At 62.2% G+C, this 20,764-nt stretch overlaps 1 protein-coding gene across 1 annotated transcript in view; it reads right to left on the bottom strand.

The window, feature by feature from the left end:
• Positions 1–16,639, bottom strand: part of LOC127394188 (nuclear receptor ROR-beta-like) — a 21,168-nt gene extending 4,529 nt beyond the window's left edge. Inside the window, exons 1-9 of the mRNA XM_051640020.1 lie at positions 16,602–16,639; positions 7,982–8,067; positions 7,746–7,887; positions 6,599–7,012; positions 5,744–5,865; positions 5,347–5,479; positions 3,955–4,062; positions 2,976–3,086; positions 1,559–1,671 (exon numbers count right to left, since the gene is read on the bottom strand). Coding sequence (XP_051495980.1) covers positions 1,559–1,671; positions 2,976–3,086; positions 3,955–4,062; positions 5,347–5,479; positions 5,744–5,865; positions 6,599–7,012; positions 7,746–7,887; positions 7,982–8,067; positions 16,602–16,608 — 1,236 coding nt within the window. The 5' untranslated portion in view covers positions 16,609–16,639. The remainder of the gene's footprint in view (positions 1–1,558; positions 1,672–2,975; positions 3,087–3,954; positions 4,063–5,346; positions 5,480–5,743; positions 5,866–6,598; positions 7,013–7,745; positions 7,888–7,981; positions 8,068–16,601) is intronic.
• Between the last annotated feature and the right edge of the window lie 4,125 nt (positions 16,640–20,764).

Here is a 20,764-nt window from a genome sequence, read left to right as displayed (position 1 = left end):
CCCAGAGAGGCTGTGGAGTCCTCCTTCTCTGGAGACTTTCCAGACCTTCTGGATGCCTTTCTGAGTGACCTGCCCTGGTTTTGGTCCTGCTCTGGCAGGGGGGTTGGCCTGGATGATCTTTGGAGGTCCCTTCCAACCCCTGTGACTCGATGACTCTAGGAACAAAACAAACCCTCTGCCTTCCCCCTCTCCTTGGCTGCAGCTGCCCCGGGCTCCCCCCGAGCCTGCGTCGCCCCTTCCTCTCCCCCCTTGCGTTTGGGTGGGGGAAAAAAATAAGAAGATTGAAATAAAGTGGGGGGAAAAAAAAAACAAAAAGAAGGATCCCAAGGAAAACCCCGAGCTGGAGAGGGCAGCCAGGCTGGTGGGCAAGCTCCCTGGCAGCAGTGTGCGTGGTGGCTCCTCCCCGTCCCTTTTCCACCACCGGGAACGTTTCCTCTTCCCGGCGGAGATTTCACATTCATTTCACGGGTCGTGGCAAAGTCCTTTTGCTTTTTGTTTTGTTTTCCTTCAAGGTGCTTTACATTCAAAGAGCTCTTGCAATCCTAGAGCGAGGAGACGGGGCCGGGGAGGTGACCCCCCAAGCCTCCCCACCCCTCAGGTTCTCTTGGGTTTGACTCTTGGATTTAAATAAATTGCCCCAAAGCTTGGAAGTTTAGTTCGTCTCCACATTTTTTTTTTGGGGGGGGAACTCGGAGGGAGGTGGTGTTTCCCATACCTTAGCTCTCCCCGGGGGTCACTGTACTGAAGCTCTGAGTTGAAAACCTCCTTATAGAGGGGTGGGAAGTTCATGGCGGTCTCTGGGTGCAGGAGACGGAAAAATTCCAGCTTGTCCAAGTGGAGGTTGCAAATGGTCTTCATCAAGGGCAGCTTGGAAACCATCTGTTGGGAAAAGAGGAGCTGGTGACCACCAGGTTCCCAGCTAGCACCCCTCAGGCCACAGTTCCCCTCCTTTGGGGACGAGCAGGTGGGTTTGGGGACAGCTGTCTCTGCCTGGCACCTGGGGCACCCGTGGACACCCCCAACCTTTGGGCACCCTGGCAAAATCATGGTCCAGGGAAGCTGTGGCTGCCCCATCCCTGGCAGTGTTGAAGGGCAGGTTGGATGGGGCTTGGAGCAGCCTGGGCTGGTGGGAGGTGTCCCTGTCCATGCAGGAGCTTAGGACTGGATGATCTTTAAGGTCCCTTCCAACCCAAACCAGTCTATGATCTTTCCACAGGACAACCAGCCCCTGGAAGGGTGCAAGGAGCCCCTCTAGTGCCCCCTCTCCCCATCCCAGCTTCTTCCTGCCCAAAGTGCTCCTGAAATGGCTCCTCTTGCCCCAAACCCTGCTGGCTGCCCCACCACTGGGTGCAGCAGCACAGGGCTGCCCACGGTGCCTTCCACCTCTACATGATGGAGACACAGGGAAAGAGAAATTCTCTCTCTTCCTTCAACAGGTCCCAGGGCTCCACCCCCCAAAAAAAAAAAAGCCCACGTGTGGCCGAGGAGCTCCAGCTCAGCCAGACCCCCAGGCTCAGCCCCCTCCCAGCCGGGCTCCCCGCGCAGGAGGCAGCACTACCTTCGAGAGCTTGTCCTCGCCGGAGTGTTTCTTCTGGATCTCGTGCTGCAGGGCCACATAGATCTTGTCCTGGAGCTTCTGCACCTTCTTGGACTCCGTCAGCCAGGGGCGATCTACAAGAGGTGGCCAGGTCGGTGCCTCCATGGCTGGGTGATGGAGGTGGCTCTCCCTGTGCCTCCACAGGGCTCTGTCCCAGCACGCTGTGGTGGCCTCTTGCTCTTCCAACCCTTCCTGCTCTCCAGGATGCTTCTGGGGACAGCTGCATGGCCAGGCAGCCCCTCTCCACCCCACCCCCTCAACCCCACTGTGGGGGACACAGGTCCTCTTCCCACCAAGGAGTCTGGCAGGTGAATTTCGTGCCTTTTCAGGTGCATTTTTTGCCCCCCTCCCCACCTCCTTTCCCAGGAATAACTGAAATCCAGGAAGCAGCACCAAGACACCCGGGGCAGATCTGAGGTTTAGGGACATGGTTTAGTGGTGGCCTTGGCAGGGCTAATGGTTGGACTTGATGATCTTATAGGTCTTTTCCAAACAAATTCACAGAATCACACAATCACCAAGGCTGGAAAAGACCTTTAAGATCATCAAGTCCAGCCTATGGCCAGCATGACCACCTCAACCAGTCCAAGGCACTAAGTGCCACCTCCAGCCTTTCCTTGAACACCTCCAGGGATGGTGCCTCCACCACTTCCCTGGGCAGTCCATTCCAATGTCTGATCATCCTCTCCATGAGGAAGTGCTTCCTGATAACCAACCTAAACCTCCCCTGGAGCAGCTTCAGGCCAGGCCCTCTGCTCCTATCACTGGTTGCCTGGGAGAAGAGCCCAGACCCCACCTGAGCACAACCTCCCTTCAGGTGGTTGAAGAGAGTGAGAAGGTCCCCCCTGAGTCTCCTGTTCTCCAAGCTAAACAACCCCAGCTCCCTCAGCCTCTCCTTATAAGACTTTCCCTCTAGTCCCTTCACCAGCCTCGTTCTCTGCTCTGGACCAGCACTTCAAAGTCCTTCTTGCAGTGAGGAGCCCAGAGCTGCCCCCAGGACTGGAGGTGAGACCTCACCAGTGCTGAGCACAGGGGGAGAATCACCTCCCTGCTCCTGCTGGCCACACCATTCCTGATACAAGCCAGGAAGCCATGGGCCTCCTTGGCCAGCTGGGCACACTGCTGGCTCATGTCCAACTGGTTGTCAACCAGTACTCCCAGTTCCCTCTCTACTGGGCAGCTCTGCAGCCCCTCTTCCCCCAGCCTGCAGCCCTGCCTGGGGTGACTGTGGCCAACGTGCAGGACCTTGCACTTGGTCTTGTTGAATTTCATCCCATTGATCCCACCGATCCAATGATTCTCTCTGGCTTTGGCACGAGGCCCCCCCTGCCCAGGTCCTGGCTGTGGTGTGTGTGCCCCCCCAGGCTCCCCCCCATACCTGGGGAGAGCAGGACAGCAGCAGTGAAGAGGGCGAGCTCCTCGTCCGAGAGCTGCAGGCGGCACAGGGTCCTCCCCAGCTCGAAGACGGCGCCGATGAGGTCGTCACAACCTGGTGGGGACATTGGGGAAGAAGGGGATGTCACAGCTCCACGTCCCCACCCACCAGCTGACCTCTAAGGGCTTGGAAAGCTTTCGGGAGATGAGGTGGGGGTCCCCAAAAGAGGGTGCCCAGCAGTGCTGGGTGTTGGGCTGGGGTGGGAAGCAGATCCCAACCACGGGGATTGAGCTGGTCCCAATGGGAGCAGGAGCAAACCCCGGGGGGTCTTTGCTGCTCCTGTCCCCCAGGGATGAAGACAGGCTGAGAAAGTTGGGCTTGCTCAGTTCTGGAGCCCCCAGCACAGGGAGGACATGGAGCTCCTGGAAGGAGACCAGAGGAGGCCACGGAGATGATCCAAGGGCTGGAGCAGCTCTGCTCTGGAGACAGGCTGGGAGAGTTGGGGTGTTCAGCCTGGAGAAGAGAAGGCTCCAGGGAGAACTTAGAGCACCTTCCAGTGCCTGAAGGGGCTCCAGGAAAGCTGGGGAGGGGGCTTGGGACAAGGGCAGGGAGGGAGAGGACAAGGGGGGATGGATGAAAACTGGAAGAGGGAGATTGAGGGGAGACATGAGGAGGGAATTCTTGGGTGGGAGGGTGGTGAGAGCCTGGCCCAGGTTGCCCAGGGAAGCTGTGGCTGCCCCATCCCTGGCAGTGTTGAAGGGCAGGTTGGATGGGGCTTGGAGCAGCCTGGGCTGGTGGGAGGTGTCCCTGCCCATGCAGGGGGGTTGGGACTGAATGATCTCTAAGGTCCCTTCCAACCCAAACCAGTCTGGGATTCAATGAATCCATGATTCAGCCCAGCCACCAGGACGGTGAGCACCAACCCCCTGCCCCATCTGGGTGTTGAGGAGCCCTGAGGGGGATGGAGCAACGTGGTCCTTACCCAGCGACTTGAACATCTGCACACCACCAAACTTCCCCTCGAAGAGGACAGTGTTGTTCAGGGGGTTGAAGGCCCGGATCATGCGGATCAGGAGCACCTCGAGGCAACCTGACGTAGGCAGAGAGAGCAGGACAGGGCAGGCCAGGAGGTTCCATCATCCCAGGACCAAACAGAAGAAAGTGGAAAACCCCCCCGTGCAAGTTGGAAGTCCAGATTGTCCGTTTCCCGAGAGCAGGATTCCAATGATCCAATTTGGGTTTTGGCATTAGGTTCGGGATGATTGTTTGGGTTTGTTTTGTTTGTGGGTTTTTAATAGGTTTCCATGGGGACCACCATCATTTACCAAAGGCAAATATTGGCCAGGCGTTGGCAGCCGGACGCAGAGATGGGTCGAGGTCGTGGTGGAGCATCGAGAGAGGAGAGGGTGGAAACAGAAGAAATAAGAAGGAAATGGAAGGAAGGAAGAAATGGAAGAATGAGTTAAACTCCACGGTGGTGGGCACATCACCCCAGGGTGAGGTGCTCAGCTCCCCAGGCCCAGAAGTTAAAAAACTGGGCAGCTTTGGAACCTTTTTTTTTTTGCATTCTGGGGGCTTTTGCACATCCAGGTGCCCCTGCCTGGGGCAGACACAGGGGTGGGGACTTGGGGAGAAGAGGCCAATCCTTCCCTCTTCTCCCTCCCTGCCCCCCTCGGGGTTTGGCAGCCCTTTTTCCCAGGGGAAAACCAGCTGCATTCGTTTCCACCCTGGTTTTTGGGTGACATGAGGGTGACCATGGAGAAAAGTCTCTGCCCATGGTGGCCACTCCCCACGTCCCTCACCCCAGTCCCCAGGTCCCTCTGTACCATCATGTTTAAACACAATCTCCAGCTCCCTCCAGGGCTGGTACCTGCTCCCCGAGCACCGGGGGCAGATGGGGCAGTGAAGGGGGGCAGATCCTGAGAGGGAAGCAGGAACCAAGAGAGAAGATGGGATTTGTCTTCAGCACCACAGATGCCACTTGGGAGAGGAGTTTGGGATGTGCAGGGGACGGGCAGGGGCATGGGGGGGACAGGCAGGGATGTGGGAGGGACGGCAGGGACATGAGAGGGAAAGGCAGAGACATGGAGGGGACAGGTAGGGATGCAAGGGGGACAAGGTAGGGATGTGAGGGGGATGGCAGGGACATGAGGGGGATGGCAGGGACATGGGGGAGGTGGCAGGGACATGGGGGAGGTGGCAGGGACATGAGAGGGACAGGCAGAGACATGGAGGGGACATGCAAGGGGGACAGCAGGGATGCGAGGGGGACAGACGGGGACATGGGGGGGTGGCAGGGGTGTGAGGGAACATCAGGGAGGTGAGCGAGACAGGCAGGGCCAGGGAGGGGACAGGCAGGGCCCCCCGCCCTTACCGGCTTTCAGGAGGATGATCTGGTCGTTCTGGCAGAGCTCCATGAAGCCGTCGATGCGCTTGGCGAACTCCACCACGTACTGGATGGCGTTGGAGATCTGCAGCGAGCACTGCTGCCACATGGCCTCACAGCTCTGCTGGCACAGCAGGGACATCCCTCAGGGCTGCCTGCCACCCCCCCATGCCTGGCTCTGCTGTCCCCTGCCTTCCCACTGCACAGGGCCAGTCCACGGTGGGCAGTGGCGCGGGGACACCTGCCACCACCATCCCACCCCACCTAAAGCCAGATCTCCCTCATCCTCCTCGCCTTCCTCCTTGACTTGGGGCAGCACTGGGGGACAGTGGTGGCACGTTGGCCATGGGAGGGAGGCTGGGGGGACCATGGCATCCATGCTCACCTTGCTCTGAAAGGCCCGGACCTCTTCAGGGGTGTAGAGGCTCCAGGCCAAGCGCTTGAGCTCCTCTGTCGTGTACTGGCACGTCTCCAGGTGGGACTTCACCACGTTCTGGGCCACCCGGTCTGCAAGGGGAGGGTAGCAGGGGGACAGTGACCCCAGGGACACCCCCAGGTCTTCCTGTCCCAACACCCTGGCACCATCCTCTCCCAGGGGGCTGCTGGGGCTGGAGGGTCAGAGGGGCTCTCATGTGGGGTCACAGAGGTCTGAGGACAGAGGGGGCTCGGGAGATGTCCCCGGGGCAGAGTGGTGGATGATAGAAGCAGAGAATCATAGAAAGGTTTGAGTTGGAAGGACCTTAAAAGATCATCTCATTCCAACCCCCCTGCATGGGCAGGGACACCTCCCACCAGCCCAGGCTGCTCCAAGCCCCATCCAACCTGCCCTTCAACACTGCCAGGGATGGGGCAGCCACAGCTTCCCTGGGCAACCTGGGCCAGGCTCTCACCACCCTCACAGCAAAGAATGTCTTCAAAATATCTAACCTGAATCTCCCCTTTTCCAGTTTAAAGCTATTCCCCCTTGTCCCACCACTCCTCGTCCCTGGTAAGAAGTCTCTTCCCAGCTTTCCTGTAGCCCCCTCGGGTACTGGATGCCAGGCACAGCCTGAGGTGTGCTGAGCTCCATCCGTGCTCAGCCCGGAGGAGGGGATGGGCTTGGGGCTGCTCTGAGAGCCAAGGCTGGGTCAGTTCCTTGCTGTGAGTGTGCCAGGGGACCCAGGGTGTCACCGAGCACTATCTCTGGGGCTGCAGGTCCCACGTGTGCCCAGCACAGCACCAGGACTACGCCGGTGCTCACCGATCTCGAGGACAGAGATGTCCCCAGGCAGCTGCCCCCCCTCCAGCGCGCCGTGAGCGAACAGGGCTGGCTCCAGCATCAGCTCGTAGAGGGACTCCTGCTTGATGAGCGTGGCCTCAGCCACGTCCAGGCTGGACTGGTCGGGTGAGGGCTGAGCTGAGGTGAGCAGGTCGAGGTTGTAGTAGGTGCTGCTGCCATCGGGGGTGAGAGGGAAGTCGAAGAGGAGCCCGTCAGACAGCGTGGAGATGTCATCCAGGTCTGAGAGCCCACTGCTGACACTGGTGGTGTAGACACGGCTCAAGGGCTCAGGCTCATCCTTGGTGCCCCCACTCTGCTCCTGGCTCTGCTGGTGCTTCTGCACCTCGGCATAGAGACTGTCCCGCTGCTTCTTCGACATGCGGCCAAACTTCACAGCTGCCCGGGGAGGAGACACCAGCAGTGTCAGGGCAGCTTTGCCCCCACAAAGCCACAGCCATGAGCCCACTCACCCCCTGGGCCCTGGCTCCTGGGGGATACCTGATTAGGAGATGTCTGTGTGCTGAGCTGGGCAGGGGAACCATTGGATGCACCTCCTGCCCTAGACCAACCCTTGGGCAAGTGGACCAGAAGCAATTTAAATTTTCCTGTCATTGAATTATGGAACAGTTTGGGTTGGCAGGGACCTTAAAGATCATCGAGTTCCAACCCCCCTGCATGGGCAGGGACACCTCCCACCAGCCCAGGTTGCTCCAAGCCCCATCCAACCTGCCCTTCAACACTGCCAGGGATGGGGCAGCCACAGCTTCCCTGGGCAACCTGGGCCAGGCTCTCACCACCCTCACACTCCAGAATTCCCTCCTCATGTCTCACCTCAATCTCCCTCTGCCAGTTTTCATCCATCCCCCCTTGTCCTCTCCCTCCCTGCCCTTGTCCCAAGCCCCTCCCCAGCTTTCCTGGAGCCCCTTCAGGCACTGGAAGGTGCTCTCAGGTCTCCCTGGAGCCTTCTCTTCTCCAGGCTCAACACCCCAACTCTCCCAGCCTGTCTATGGAAAACGCCAAAGCATTTCTTGCTTCCCAAAAACCTCCTTGCACCGGGCTGCTCCCCTCATGGGCTCTGAAAGCCTGATTTTCTCCGAGGAGCAGCAGACAGTCCCCGGGCACCACTCACCATCCCGGGACATTCCCAGCGCCAGGCATTTCTGCAGGCGGCAGTGCTGGCAGCGGTTGCGGTTGGTGCGGTCGATCAGGCAGTTCCTCTGCCTGGAGCAGGAGTAGCTGGCGTTGTTCTGCTGGCTCCTCCGAAAAAAACCCTGCACGGGACGGGGAGGTGTTGGGAAAGAGCCCGGCAGGATGCCAGCCCCCGGGATACCACCCGCCCCCGCTGGCACCCGCCCCCGGGCTCACCTTGCAGCCCTCGCAGGTGATAACGCCGTAGTGGATCCCTGAGGACTTGTCTCCACAGATCTTGCACGGGATCACTTCGATTTGGGCTGCGGCAGAGGGGAACAAAAGGAGAAAACCCCAGCGGTGAATGACAGGGGCTGCGGAGCCGCACGAGGGAGACGCCCCTGCTGGGGAAACTGAGGCATGAGAGCTGGGCCCCCCTGGGAGCTCAGCCACAGGCCCCCGAAGAGGCTGTGGGGTCCCCCCATCTGCTCCCCTGTCCCCTGCAAGAGCAAGAGACGGGAAGAAAAGCCCTTCACGTTAGTGCCCCAGCCCCCCCCGGACCCTGCTTTGGAATAATCCTTCCTCTGATTTTTCAGCCTGTCTGTGCCCCCTGCGAGAACATCCAGGACAGGGAGATCTGGGCACAGGGACTACCCCATCCCTGCAGTCACGGACACTCTCCTGTTGGAGGTTTGGCCCAAGCAGAGGGTCCAGGGGTCCCCTCTCCCGCCCCCCTCCCCAGCTGCCCCTTTGAAACCCAGGACCGATATAGCCACGGCCGGCTCAAGGGCCCAGCCCCCTTCCCCCCCCAACAAATCCGCTTCCCTCCCTGCTTCTGCTTCGCTGGCACTGAGCTGCTAATAGGCTTCGTCCTCCTCATTTTCCAGCTGCCCCAGATCTAGGCTGGCTTTGCCCGCCCCGGGGCGGGGAGGGGGGGACGTGGGGGGCACCCCCGGGATTCGTACGTGCCTCCCAGCATCTCTGCACCCTCTAATCCCCGCTGCAGCCTCTGCCCCCAGGCAGGCTCAGCCCGGGCTGCTGGGCAGCTGCTGCCGCGCCGAAGTAACCCCCGCGGCCAGATTAGGGGGGGGGTGTTTCAAATCTCCTGGGTCCGGGCAAATCCCCAGCGCGGGTAATTCCCTTCTGCCTCCCTTCTCCCCTGGGAGCAAGGGACATGTTTGGTAGGTTCCCTCCAGCCGGTGCCACCTCTTGTGGGTGCCAGTCCCGGTGCTCGGGCACTGCCACCTGCACCCTGACAGCCAGCAGTGCCATCCACCAGCCCCTGGAGATGCTACTGATTCCTCCCCAGGAATGCTGTCACTCCCCCCTGGATGACATCCACGTCCCCCAGGGATGCCATCAGTTCCCTGGGGCTGCCATTGGTCCCCCAGGGATGCTATCAGTCCCCCCTGGATCCCACCGATGCCCCCCAGAGATGCCATCAGTTCCCTGGGGCTGCCATTGGTCCCCTAGGGATACCATTGGTTGTTCCCCCCCCTCTCCAAGGATGTCATCGGTTTCCTGGGGCTGCCATCGGTCCATCAGTGATGCCATTAGTCCCACCCTGGAGCTGCCATCAGTCCCCTGGAGCTGCCATTGCTCCCCCCCCAGGGATGCCACCAGTCCCCCCTTGGGGCAAATTCCCTCCCAGTCATACTGGGAAGGACTCATCCCGAGGCGGGGCACAAGCAGGGGGATGGATCCCTCCTCCCCCCCCATCGACTCTCTGCTCAACTCCTGCCCCAAATGCACCAGAAAATGTTGGGGTCCAGCTCCCCCTTCTCGGGGCTGTCCAGCCAGGCTGCGTGTTGTGTCCCCCCCCGGCCCAAAGGCCCCTGTCACCCCCCACCCCAGCCTCTGCCCCTGCTGCGGTTTTGGACCTGGGGGAGGCAAGGAGTGGGCAGAGCATCCTCAGAGCCAGGCCAGCCCCCCCAGCTGCACTGTCACACTGTCACCGCAGCCACCCCCTTGATGGGGAGATGGGGGCACCAGCAGCGTGACCTGCAGTGCCCCCCACCTCACCATCCAGCCGCGACGAACGAGACCCCCCCAATTCGCTGGCTCAAATGAACCAGACCCACCCCCACCCCCGCAGCTCCCACGCTCCAATAAACAAGACCCCTCCCAGTTCCCCGGCTCTGATGAACGCGACCCCCACCCCCCCCAAAGTTTCCTGACTCTGATGAATGAGATCTCCCCCCCCCGTTCCCAGGCTCCGATGAACAAACCCCACCCCCCACCCCCATTCCTCGTTTCCCACCCCCACCTTTGCCCATCCTGCCGGAGCGAGGGGTACGACCCGCAACCCGCGGGGACCCCTCCTCGCCCTGACCCCCGGGGTTGGGATGGAGGTGATGGCACGGCGGGGGGCACAGGGAGGGGGTGCCACCCCCGGCAGGGAGCGGTGGAGCTTCATTATGCAACGTTAATTACCGGCGCGGGGTGATGCATCGCCGGGTGCCTCGCCCTCCCGCCCGCGGCCGATACTCCCGCCCCCCCCCCCCCCACTCCCCCCGAAATTACCGGCACCGCGAGCCTGGAAAAACACCCGGGCTGAGCGAGGCCCTGAGGGTCTCCCAGCTCACCCCAGCACCCTGAGAGCCAACCACGGTTCTCAACCAAGGAGATGTGACTTCGTGCGATGGCCAAAATCCTCCTCCTCTACGCCCATGGTCCGGAAAGAGGGGACCCCCCCCAGTACCCCCCCAGCTGTCACAGGCAGAACTCAGGGTTTGGGGAGAGGAGGCTCTCCCAGCTCCCCCAGCGCCAACCACGGTCCCCAACCAGGGAGATGGCTTCGTGTGATGGCCAAAATCCTGCCCCTCTACCCCCACGGCCCGGAAAAAGGGGACCCCCTCCAGATCCCGATGGAGGGGACCCTCCCCAGGACCCCCGAAGCTGTCACAGCTGTCAGGATTTGGGGAGACGAGGCTCTCCCAGCTGCCCCAGAGCCAACCATCACCCCCGGATGCCACCAAGGAGAAGTCCCAACCACTTCGCCTTGTGCCCAACAGCCTCTTGGATCTCTAATTAGCATCTTGCTAATGATGCGGCCGTGCCCACCGCTGGCACCTGACCCCGCTCCTAAGACGTTCGTCCCAAATATCTGCTGGGGAGATCCAACCATAGCCCAGCCGCGATGGCAATTACAGCCCAGGGTTAATTGCCACTCTGTGTCTAAGCCCCGGTTGAATCACCCCTGGGCGTCCCCTCGTGCCACTGCCATGTCCCCTCCACTCCCCGGGACTGGACACCCCCCTGGGACAAGCCCAGCAGAGAACAGGGAAGGCCCTGGGTGCTGGTTAGGGTGGTCACAGCAGCACCCCCCCATATCCCAAATCCCACCGTGTTCGGGGGGGGAAAGACCACAGCACCTTTGGCATAGCCCCCCGACCTCCCCGTGCCTCAGTTTCCCCAGCGGGATCCTGGGCTTCTCCTCCCACCACAACCCTGTGAACATCAGCCACGCCGTGCAAAAGCAGGTTTATTTGGGTGGAATCCTTCCCTCCTGCCCCTGCCCGAGGAGGGGGGGACAGGCAGCAAAACCCACCCCCCCCCGGGACCAGCAGGAAGGAAACAGAGGGCGGGGGGGGGGGGGGAAAGAGTTTTTTTTTAAAAATAATAACCTTCAGCCGGCAATTAAAATGTCCCGGCTGCGGTATTTGCTCTCCTCCCACTGTAAATATTTCTTGCCCAACTCCCGGCCCGCTGCCACCGGCCGCCCTTGGTGTGAGTGTCACGGCCCGGGCGCGGGGCTCGGCCGGTGTCCCCGGCCCGGTGGCTGCGCTGGCCCCGCAGCTGGAGCCGTCCTGTCCCACTGACACACTTACTGCCCGCCGCTCCACCGCGCTTCTGTAACGTGGCCGCGGCTGTTTACCCTCCCCATGGCTGTTAACCCTCCCCACGGCTGCTAACCAACCCTCCCCACGGCTGTTAATCCTCCCCACGGCTGCTAACCAACCCTCCCCACGGCTGCTAACCAACCCTCCCCACGGCTGCTAACCAACCCTCCCCACGACTCTTAACCCTCCCCACGGCTGCTAACCAACCCTCCCCATGGCTGTTCACCCTCCCCACGGCTGCTAACCAACCCTCCCCACGGCTGCTAACCCTCCCCACGGCTGCCAACCACCCCTCCCCACGGCTGCTAACCCTCCCCACGGCTGCTAACCACCCCTCCCCACGGCACCGAGAGGGACGCGAGGCTGTCCCTCACCTCCCGCTGCCAGGGATGGCACTTTTGGGGCATTTTGAGCTATTTTGGGGTGATATCTTGAGGGACACCCGTTTGCCACCGCGAGCCGCAGCTCTCCGGGGAGGGATGTGGCTTCACCCCTGCAAGGTCCCCAGGTCCCTTGTCCTTCTCCCCCGTGCATGTCCCCCCAGCCCAGCCCCGCTTGTCCCCAAGAGGCGGCTCTGGAGGTTTCGGCAGAGCCGGAGCCGCCCTCCCCGCAGCACGGCTCGGCCTTCCTCCCGCTCCAGCACCCCCTCCTCTGCATCGCCTCCGCCTCCACGGACCCCTCTGGCATCCCCAAACCAAGCCAGATCCTGCAGGATCCAACGACGGGGGTCTGTAACCCCCCCCCTCTGCAGCACAGGGGCCACGGGTGGTCCCCACCTCCTCCTCCTCCCTCTCACCCCTCCCTTTGGATGCGCTTTCTCGCGGGGGGGGTGGGAATCACCCCCAAACCCCCAGCACTTCACTGAGCCATCATGTCCTGATCCTGCAGCTGCTGGTGGCTTTTTGGGCTGCCCCCTCAAGCCGGTCAAGAGGGCTGGGTGCTCCTGGCTGAAGGTTGAGGTCTCCTGGAGCGGCTCCCTGCAAAGCCCTGGGTGCGGACCCCCCCCACCCAGGACGAGCCCACAAGCTCTTCAGCCAGGATATGTCCTCCCCCCACCCCGGGTGGGAAACAAACCCACCCCTGGAACCCGGGTGCTCCTTGCCGAGGGGAGGTGGGGGTTCAGAAGTGTCGCCGTGGCTGCTCCTGCCTTAAATACCCTCCGCTCATTCCCAGCGAACCTGCTGGGAAAGGTGCTCCAGGCCTCATCCTGCTGATCGATGCCGCAGGACGGGCCCCCCCGGGCATGAGCTGCAGCCCCCCCCGCCCCCCGGGGGTGTCCCGGTGCTCTGCCACCACTGCCCTGGCCCCTCGGTGACCCAGGAGTGCAGGAACAGCCCCTCCCTGGGCTCAGCAACCCCCCAGCCCACCCCGAGCAGGGGAGGACGATGGTTCCAGGCTGCACAGGGACACGCAGGGACCCACAGAGACACAAATGGATCGATGGGGACACGCGGGGACATCCCACCTCCACAACCCTGCCCCAAACACCAGCTCCCTCTTTGCCTGCAGCAACCTCCGACCCCAGGACCCAGTGCTGCTCCCATCTCCAGGACCCACCGTGTTTCCCCACAGCAATTGGCCACCATCGGATTTTGGGAATACGTATTTTGGGTGGTGGAGGAGGAATAAGTTAGGGAATAGAGGGAATGATGGTCCCTTTACAGCTGCTGGTAATTTTGCTTTTGCAGGAGGTTACCGGGCTCCAGCACCCTGGGGTGCCCCCCCCCACCCTGGCATGTTGCCAAATCCTATCCCTATCCCAGGAAAATCCCATCCCTGCGCTTGGTGGATGATCCCAAAGGGGCGGGGGCTGTACCGGGCCGGGGGGTTGCAGTGCTCAACCAGCATGGACCTGAGGTGATGGGCAAGGCACCAGCTCCAGGGCACAGGGCACCAGCATCCCTGGCATCCCTTTGGCTCAGCAAGGAGGAGAAGGGAAAGAAGAAGAAAGGAGAGAAGGGAAAGAAGAAGAAAGGAGAGAAGGGAAAGCAGAAAGGAACGATGAAGGGGGGGGAGAGAAATAAATAAGAAAAATAAGGAAAATGCATAAGGAAAATGCATAAGGAAAATGCATAAGGAAAATGCATAAGGAAAATGCATAAGGAAAATGCATAAGGAAAATGCATAAGGAAAATAAGGAAACAGTGTCAGGCTGTGACGCTGGAGGTGGCAACTGGTTTCTTAACTGATCAGCAGAGATTTCCTGGAAACTTTGGACCAGAACAGGGCTGACCCACTGTCCCCGTACCCCAGGGCCACCCTCGGCCACCTTTGCCCACGGCCACAGCTCCGGTGGCTTCACAGCCACCCCCATCCCCAGCGAGCTGCTGTTTTTTGCCCTGTCCCATGGGACGGTGCGTGTTCCCAGCTTGGGAATCGCAGCACGCAGCGGGTGCTGGGGCTGCCCCGTGGCCACCCGCTCCTGCCCTGCCCTCTCCGGTTCACCGGCTCCGGTGCCACGCGGCGGGTTCCAAGGCCAGAGCGGGACGAGCCCTTTGCACTTTGGCTGGGGCAGGAGGGTGGCAAAGGCGCGGCGGTGGGGAGGGGGACCTGCCACCCGCCTGGGCTGGGGAGTGGCCGGAGAAAGCCCCCGATCCCTTGGCTCAACCGAGGGGGAATTATGTCCACGGGGGAATTATGTCCACGGGGCTAAATAAAGGCAGCGAGAGCGGCTCCTCTCCCACATCCAGTAAAGCCGCGGCGATTTAGCCATTAGCAGCTCTTTAAATAGCCGCCTCTGCCGAGTTCAAAGTTAAATGTGACAGGGAGGGGGACGGGCAGGACAGGCAGGGGACGGTGCCAGCACCGGGCTGCAGAGTGAAGTGGGGACAGGAACCAACGTCTCCCCAACACTGCGTGTTCCCCTTCTGGGTGCTGCCGCTCCCCAGGGTTCCCAGGGTGGAGGATCCCCGATCCTTAGCTGGATCCCTTGGGACCCCAGGCTGCCAGGGGTCACCTTTCTCCTCCAACCTTCATTCTGGGAGGCAAAAGAGCATGAGCAATCCCATCTCCATCCCACCGCTTTCCTTGTCTCCATCCCATCCCCGTGCCCATCCCGTGGGTCCCTGGGTTGGGTGCCGGCAGGGCCGGTGGGTGCCGGCCACCCTTTGCCCGCCTGAACACGCTGCCTAAACGGGCAGGGAAGCTCCTCCTCCACCCTCTCTGATTTTTCCAATGACAGATCTAGGTCACTAGGACAAGTGGGAAAGGCTGCCGAGCCACCGCACGCTCCCAGCCACGCCGCTTGCAAAACAAGCGAGCAGGAGGGCTGGAAACCCTATAGGATTATACAAGGCAAAGCTTCTCACCCGGCCCTGGTGCAAAGAAGGACCAGAACGAGGAGGTGCCACAGTCCCTGGGGAACTGGGGGGACTGGAGGTGGCTTGGGGGAAGAAAATGGGAGATTGAATCAATACGACATCGCCATCACTTGGGGCTTCAGTGACAGACGAGGACCCTGGGACTGCGGGAAAAACACCCAATGGGGGAAAACGATGGGGCATCAGGGAGGTTTGATCCATAATTAGGGCCCAGGCGCAATAACTGGGGGGGGGGAAGGAAAAAAAACATTTAAAAACAGAGAAAAAGTTCACCCAGCTGCTAATTAAGCCCCGGGCTGGCTGTGCGAGCGTGACAGAAAAGCCAGGCGGTGTTATTAATTAGGCAGGTGTTAATGTTTCCCTCCGTACTAACAAAGGTGAAATCCTGGGTTGTGATGGGGTGGGAAGGGGACGTGGGGGGCTGGCTGCACAAGAGGGCGGTGGAGGGCAAAGCTGCAGCACTTGTGGCCGTGCCAGGGAGGGGGGAACGGGATTTGAGGAGCTCGAAGCTGTAGGGACCCCGAAAACACCCCTAGAGATGTTTGCCCTCAAAACACACTTATAGGATCTGTCCCCCAAGCTCCCACCTGAAATACATGCACCCCAATAATACACCTAAATACGTGCGCCTCAAATAACACACCTAAAGATGTGCACCCCAAAACCACACCTAAAGATGTGCACCCCAAAACCACACCTAAAGACACAAAGAGCACAACTTCAAGTGAAGCCCGTGGGGGGGTTGAAGGGCTCAGGGACGGCGGGTGATGATGGGAAACTGCTTTAAAAGGGGATAAAAATCTCACCCCAGGGTGTCAGGTCCCAGCAGCTCCCACAGGAGCAAGCAAAGGGGGAGCTGAGTCCCCCCTGCCACTGTGTCACCTCCACCACTATGTCACCATTGGTGGATCATCCCGCCGGAGCCTTCCTCCCGCCATCCTCCTCCTCCCAACCGCCCGCTGTGCCAAGCAGAGAGCTGAAAAGCAGGAATCGCCTCTAATAAGGGATAAAATCAGGCAGGCGCTGGCGCGACTCACTCTCTTCCCTGGCTAAGGGGCACCCAAAATCGCTTGTCCCCTCACAAACCTCCGTCCGGCTGCACCGGCCCCAAACTGCCCCCAAACCGCGGCGGGGAGGGGGAAAAGGAGGAAAAAAACCCGCACAATAAATCCAGCCCTGGTTAGAGCAACATATTGAAGAGGAGATTAAGGGGTTTAGTGCGAGGAAAAGCTTAAGAGCGGGTCTAAGCCGGCATCGGAAAAGCGAAGCAAAATAAACAAGAATTTTATTCCTAATGAAGGGGGGAGCTGGAGGAGCCAAACCGACCCGGGGGACCGGTGGAGTCCCCCGTGTCACCGGCCGGGCTGACGGGGTGTCCCCGTGTCCCGGCGGGGCTGATACCGGGTCCCCCCGTGTCTCCCGGTGGGGCTGACGCGGTTCTCGCCCCGTGTCCCCCCGTGGGGCTGACGCGGGTCCCCCCCTGTGTCACCGGTGGGGCTGACGCGGGTCCCCCCCGTTCCCGTCGAGACTGACGCGGGTCACCCTGTGTCCCCGGCGGGGCCGATGCCGGTTCCCCCGTGTCCCCCCTCCGGCGGGGCTGACCCGGAGGCCCCCCCGTACCCCACCGCGGTCAACTTTTCCCGCTGCCCCCCCCGCCTCCGGGGGCTGTCCCCGCTCTGTCCCCCCCGGACTCACCTCGCATGGTGACGGGCGGTCAGGAGCGCGCCGGGGGGCGCATGGGGGGGGGACGGGGACGCGGGGCTCCGGTCCCTGCGGGGATCCCTGCTCCGGCGGCAGGTCCGGGGGGCTCCGGGGGGCTCCGGCTGCTCTGGCACCTGCCCCTCCGCCGCGCCGCTGACCCACTTCTGCCCGAGCATGCGGCCGTTCACATGACGGGCCCGCCCCGCCCCGCCCCCCCAAATCGGTTTCACTTCCAGCCCCACCTCCTGCCCTTCCTCCTCCTCCTCCATCTCCATCCCCATCCCAACCGCCGATGCCCGGCGCTGCACAGGGACTGGGGGTACCCGTCCCTCCTTCGTTGCCGGGGGCTGCTGGACCCCCGGGGCGGGGGGCACAGGGCCGTGGCAGCGGGGTGCTGGGCCCTGCCCCCCCAAGGGGCTGCCCGCCCCTGGGAGGGCCCTGCGGGGCTCGGCTTGTCCCGGCTCGCCCAGACACGGGGCCGGCTGCGTGTCCCGCTGAATCACCCCGCACCTCCTTGCTGCACCCTCCTGCCGGGGTGTCCCCCTGTCCCCCCCACCTCCGGAGTGTCCCCCCCTTGTCACAGGGACCCCCGGCAGAATGGGATGGGGGACGCTGGAGAAGGTGCCCAGTGCTGGGGGATGTGGGAAGTTTGGGGACCCCCGAGCAGCCCCACAGTGTGCCCATGCCACACTCAGAGGGGACTTAGAGACCTGCAGCTGGGAAGCATGAGATGGAAGTGGTGGGAAGCTCTGGAGATGTCCGTGAGCCATTCCCACCCTGTCCCTCACACTGCCAGGCACAGAGGCCTTTGGGACCCGGGGTGGTATCTTGGATCATGGGCCCCCCCAACACGCTACAAGTAAATGCTGGTGCTGAACCACGCAAAGAGACCTCACAGGGCAGTGCCCGAGGTGTTGGTGTGGAGCAAGGCAGCACGGGTTTTGTGCTGCCGGGTCACAGAGTGCCCATGGTGCCACATCACAGGGGTGGAGGTGGTTGGTCCCCGTCATGGCTGGGCCAGGGCTCAAGGTGTGAGGGATGTGGTGCTCAGCAGTGCCAAGGGGCGCTGGGGATGGTGGCACTGACCTGGAGACCTGCTGGGTGCAGAGAGGGCATCCACCAAGGACACGAGCATGGCATCTCCTGTGGGCAGGAACATGGCACCCACCATGGATGTGGGGCATGGCACCCACTGGTGACACAGCACAGGCATGGACATGGCAGCAGCCGTGGGCGTGGAGGTGGCACCTCCATGCTACACACGTACCCTCCACCACCATCCCTCAGGTGGCATCTCTGCCCCCTCCCAGGACCCATCCCTGCCCTCATGCTGGTGCTTTCTGGGGGGCACCGTGGCCCACAAACCCTTACATTAAACCATTTAAGCCCAGCTGAAGAGGGCCACTCCAACCCTGCTCCAACCCAAAGCCCATCCTGAAGCTGCGGGCTGAGCTGGGGGGGGCAGGGACACTGCTGGGCCCCCCTCCCTGGGCAGACTGTTGGGGGGGCTGAGCCTTGGTGGCCGCCGAGTTCCCACCTCGCTCTGCCCCAGTGCGGGAGCTGCTGCAGCCGGGGAGGGGGATGCGGGGGACAAGGGGGGGGGTAAGGCGGGGGGGGGGCAATCCTCCCGCCGCGCTCCAGTGCTGCTGTCTGACATGATTTTCCTGATGGCGATTGGGAAGGGGTTGGCTGCTCTCGCTCCTTCCTCCCGGCTTCCCTCCCTCCTCCCCGCCGCACTCCGCATGGATGGGCACCCAGACAGGACGCGGGGCGACGTCTCGCCTCGGTCTTTGCAGGCTCCGCTTCCAGCTGGGATTCTGGAAGCACGGAGCCTGAAATCCCACCCCGGCACGGATCCCGAGCGGCCCCGGTTGGGAGCAGCCCCCGTGCCGGTGCCGTGCAAGACCCTTGCCTGCCCCCAGACGTCACAGGTGCTGCCTAAAGGAGGTCAAGCCTCATTAGCCCCGTTTCACAGATGGGGAAACTGAGACCGGGAGCAACGCGGTGACTCTTCGGGATGTGCAGGGTCCGGCCCCGACCAACTCGCCCCTCCCGAAAGGCGGGCTCTGGCTCAGCCGGCGCGGCCCCGATTGCTGCTCTTGGGACACTCACGGCCGAACCGCGCCAGAGCGAGAGCCAAAATCCTCCCCGAGAGCCCCTGCACACCCAAAAGTATGAGGTTACACAAGTGGCACCACACCTGCCGTGAGCAACGCCGGGCCCACGCACCGACACCCGCGGCTTAACCCCTCCAGCCCCGAGCGGCCGCGGGGCGTCCCCGCGGAACAGGAGCTGCCGCACGAGCAGGGACACGACTCGGCCCCAGGGTTCTGGGGCCACAGAGGTGGAGCTGGTGAGGTTAAACCAGAGCAGGACCTGCTTTTATCTTGACTCAAGATTCCCCCAGAGCACTTGTCCAGGTTGGATTTGGGGTCCTGGCCCTGGCAAAGCCACAACCAAGGTGGAGCCAGTTCACTGCTGGTAGCAGTTGATCCCCTGGGGTAATATTTGCTCCCGAGAGAAGAGCAGCATCGCCTCCCCCTGCCCAGGGCTGTTTTGGATGCAGCAGCACCAGATGTCACCCCAAAACCCATCTCCCCCTCCATGCTGGGGCAGGGGTGACACAGACCCAATCTGGTCTGTGCAGATTCCAGCCCTGGCATTGACTGGCACCATCCCAAGTGATGGGGACACTGTGGGCCTGGAGAGGCTGGAGCTGCTGGAGCCATCCCCAGCGATGGGGACATGGAGGGGACAGAGAAGTCCCCAGTAATGTGGACACAGTAGGGCTGGAGGGGCTGGAGCTGCTGGAGCCAGGCTTCCTGCTGGGCAGCTGGACTTGCCGGGCATTGGTGGCATGGAGAGGAGACGGCCACTGGGAAAGGATGAGAGTCAAAAACTCTGCCATCCACCACCACCCATGTCCTTTCCTTCTCCTCCTCCATGGCCTGGCTCCTCACCTGGCTCTTCACAGTCAGGGCCAGGATGGACACCAGGGCACGTTGGAGCTGTGACCACCAGCACGGATCGGCCCAGTTGGCCTCTGGCTGGCCCAGAGGAGAGCAGGAATTTGGGATGACACCACCTCAGCTAATCACTGTTTGCTCCCGCTCATGCCCCACCCAGCCAAAGAGGGACCTCCAGCCCCCATCACCCCCTCCTGCACCCCCAGCCCATCGCCGTGCCTTGGGCACTGACCCCAAGCCCCCGATGGGGGTTGTGCCAGGCTGCCCCGTGCTCACAAGCCCTGGCACGGCTGGTGGGCAGAGCCAGGTCCCCACCACGGGCACTGCCAAGTCTCTCACTCTCCCTGTGACTCAGTTTCCCGTCGGGAATGGCTGAGCTGCCCATCGGGAAGCAGGTCACCAGGTGAATCTGATGCTGGCAGCTACAATGTCACTGCCCCCAAACCTTGTGTGCTGGTGTGGGGCTGTGCCCCATGGCAGCCCCCGAGGCAGGGAGGGGGTCTTCCCCCAGTGCCAGGCCTGGCAAGTGAGGGCAGCAGGGACAGGGGGGCTGTGAGGAGGCACTTGCCACCACTGAGCCTTAACGTGCCCCCCCCCCAGCTGTAGGGTTAACCCCCTGCTTGGGGACAGGTGGCCACAGCCTTGTCCCCTCCATGGGTGGGTCCAGGCACGGTGGTGGGCACCTGGCCCTGCCCAGGTGGCATCAGTCACCAGCCTCGGGGCTCAGCAGGCAAAGGCTGGCACGGCCGTGGTGGGGGGCTGTGGTGGGGGGCTGCCAGGGCCCACTGGGGCAGGTGGTGGGTGCAAAGGGGGAAACTGAGGCAGCCGTGGGGTGTACCACCACAGCTCTCGTGGGGGTGTCCCTGTGCCCCTGCCCCAGGCAGTCACTGTCCCCATCTGGAGCTGGGTGATCTGCCAGAGGTCCGGGGGGTGGGGGGTGGGGGGGGCTGCAGGGGGTCCGGGTCCAGCTGTAACTGGAACCCACCCCCCCCGGGGGCTGACCCGCTCACGTAATGCCCGCCCCGCCCTTATGCAACAGCCCCCCACGTGCAGCAATTACCCGGCCCCTCATCAGCGGCCACGCGGGGTAACGAGGCTAATTGGCTGCAGGGCCGGCAGAGCTGCCGGGGGGCTGGGGAAGGGTCTCTCCCCACACACCCCAGGGGAGCCCCCCAGCAATTAGTGCCTGTT

Source organism: Apus apus, chromosome 24 (genome assembly GCF_020740795.1).
Source record: "Apus apus isolate bApuApu2 chromosome 24, bApuApu2.pri.cur, whole genome shotgun sequence".
NCBI lineage: Eukaryota > Metazoa > Chordata > Aves > Apodiformes > Apodidae > Apus > Apus apus.
The sequence above is the reverse complement of the archived record's forward strand: the minus strand, read 5'-3'. Positions and strand labels throughout refer to the sequence as shown.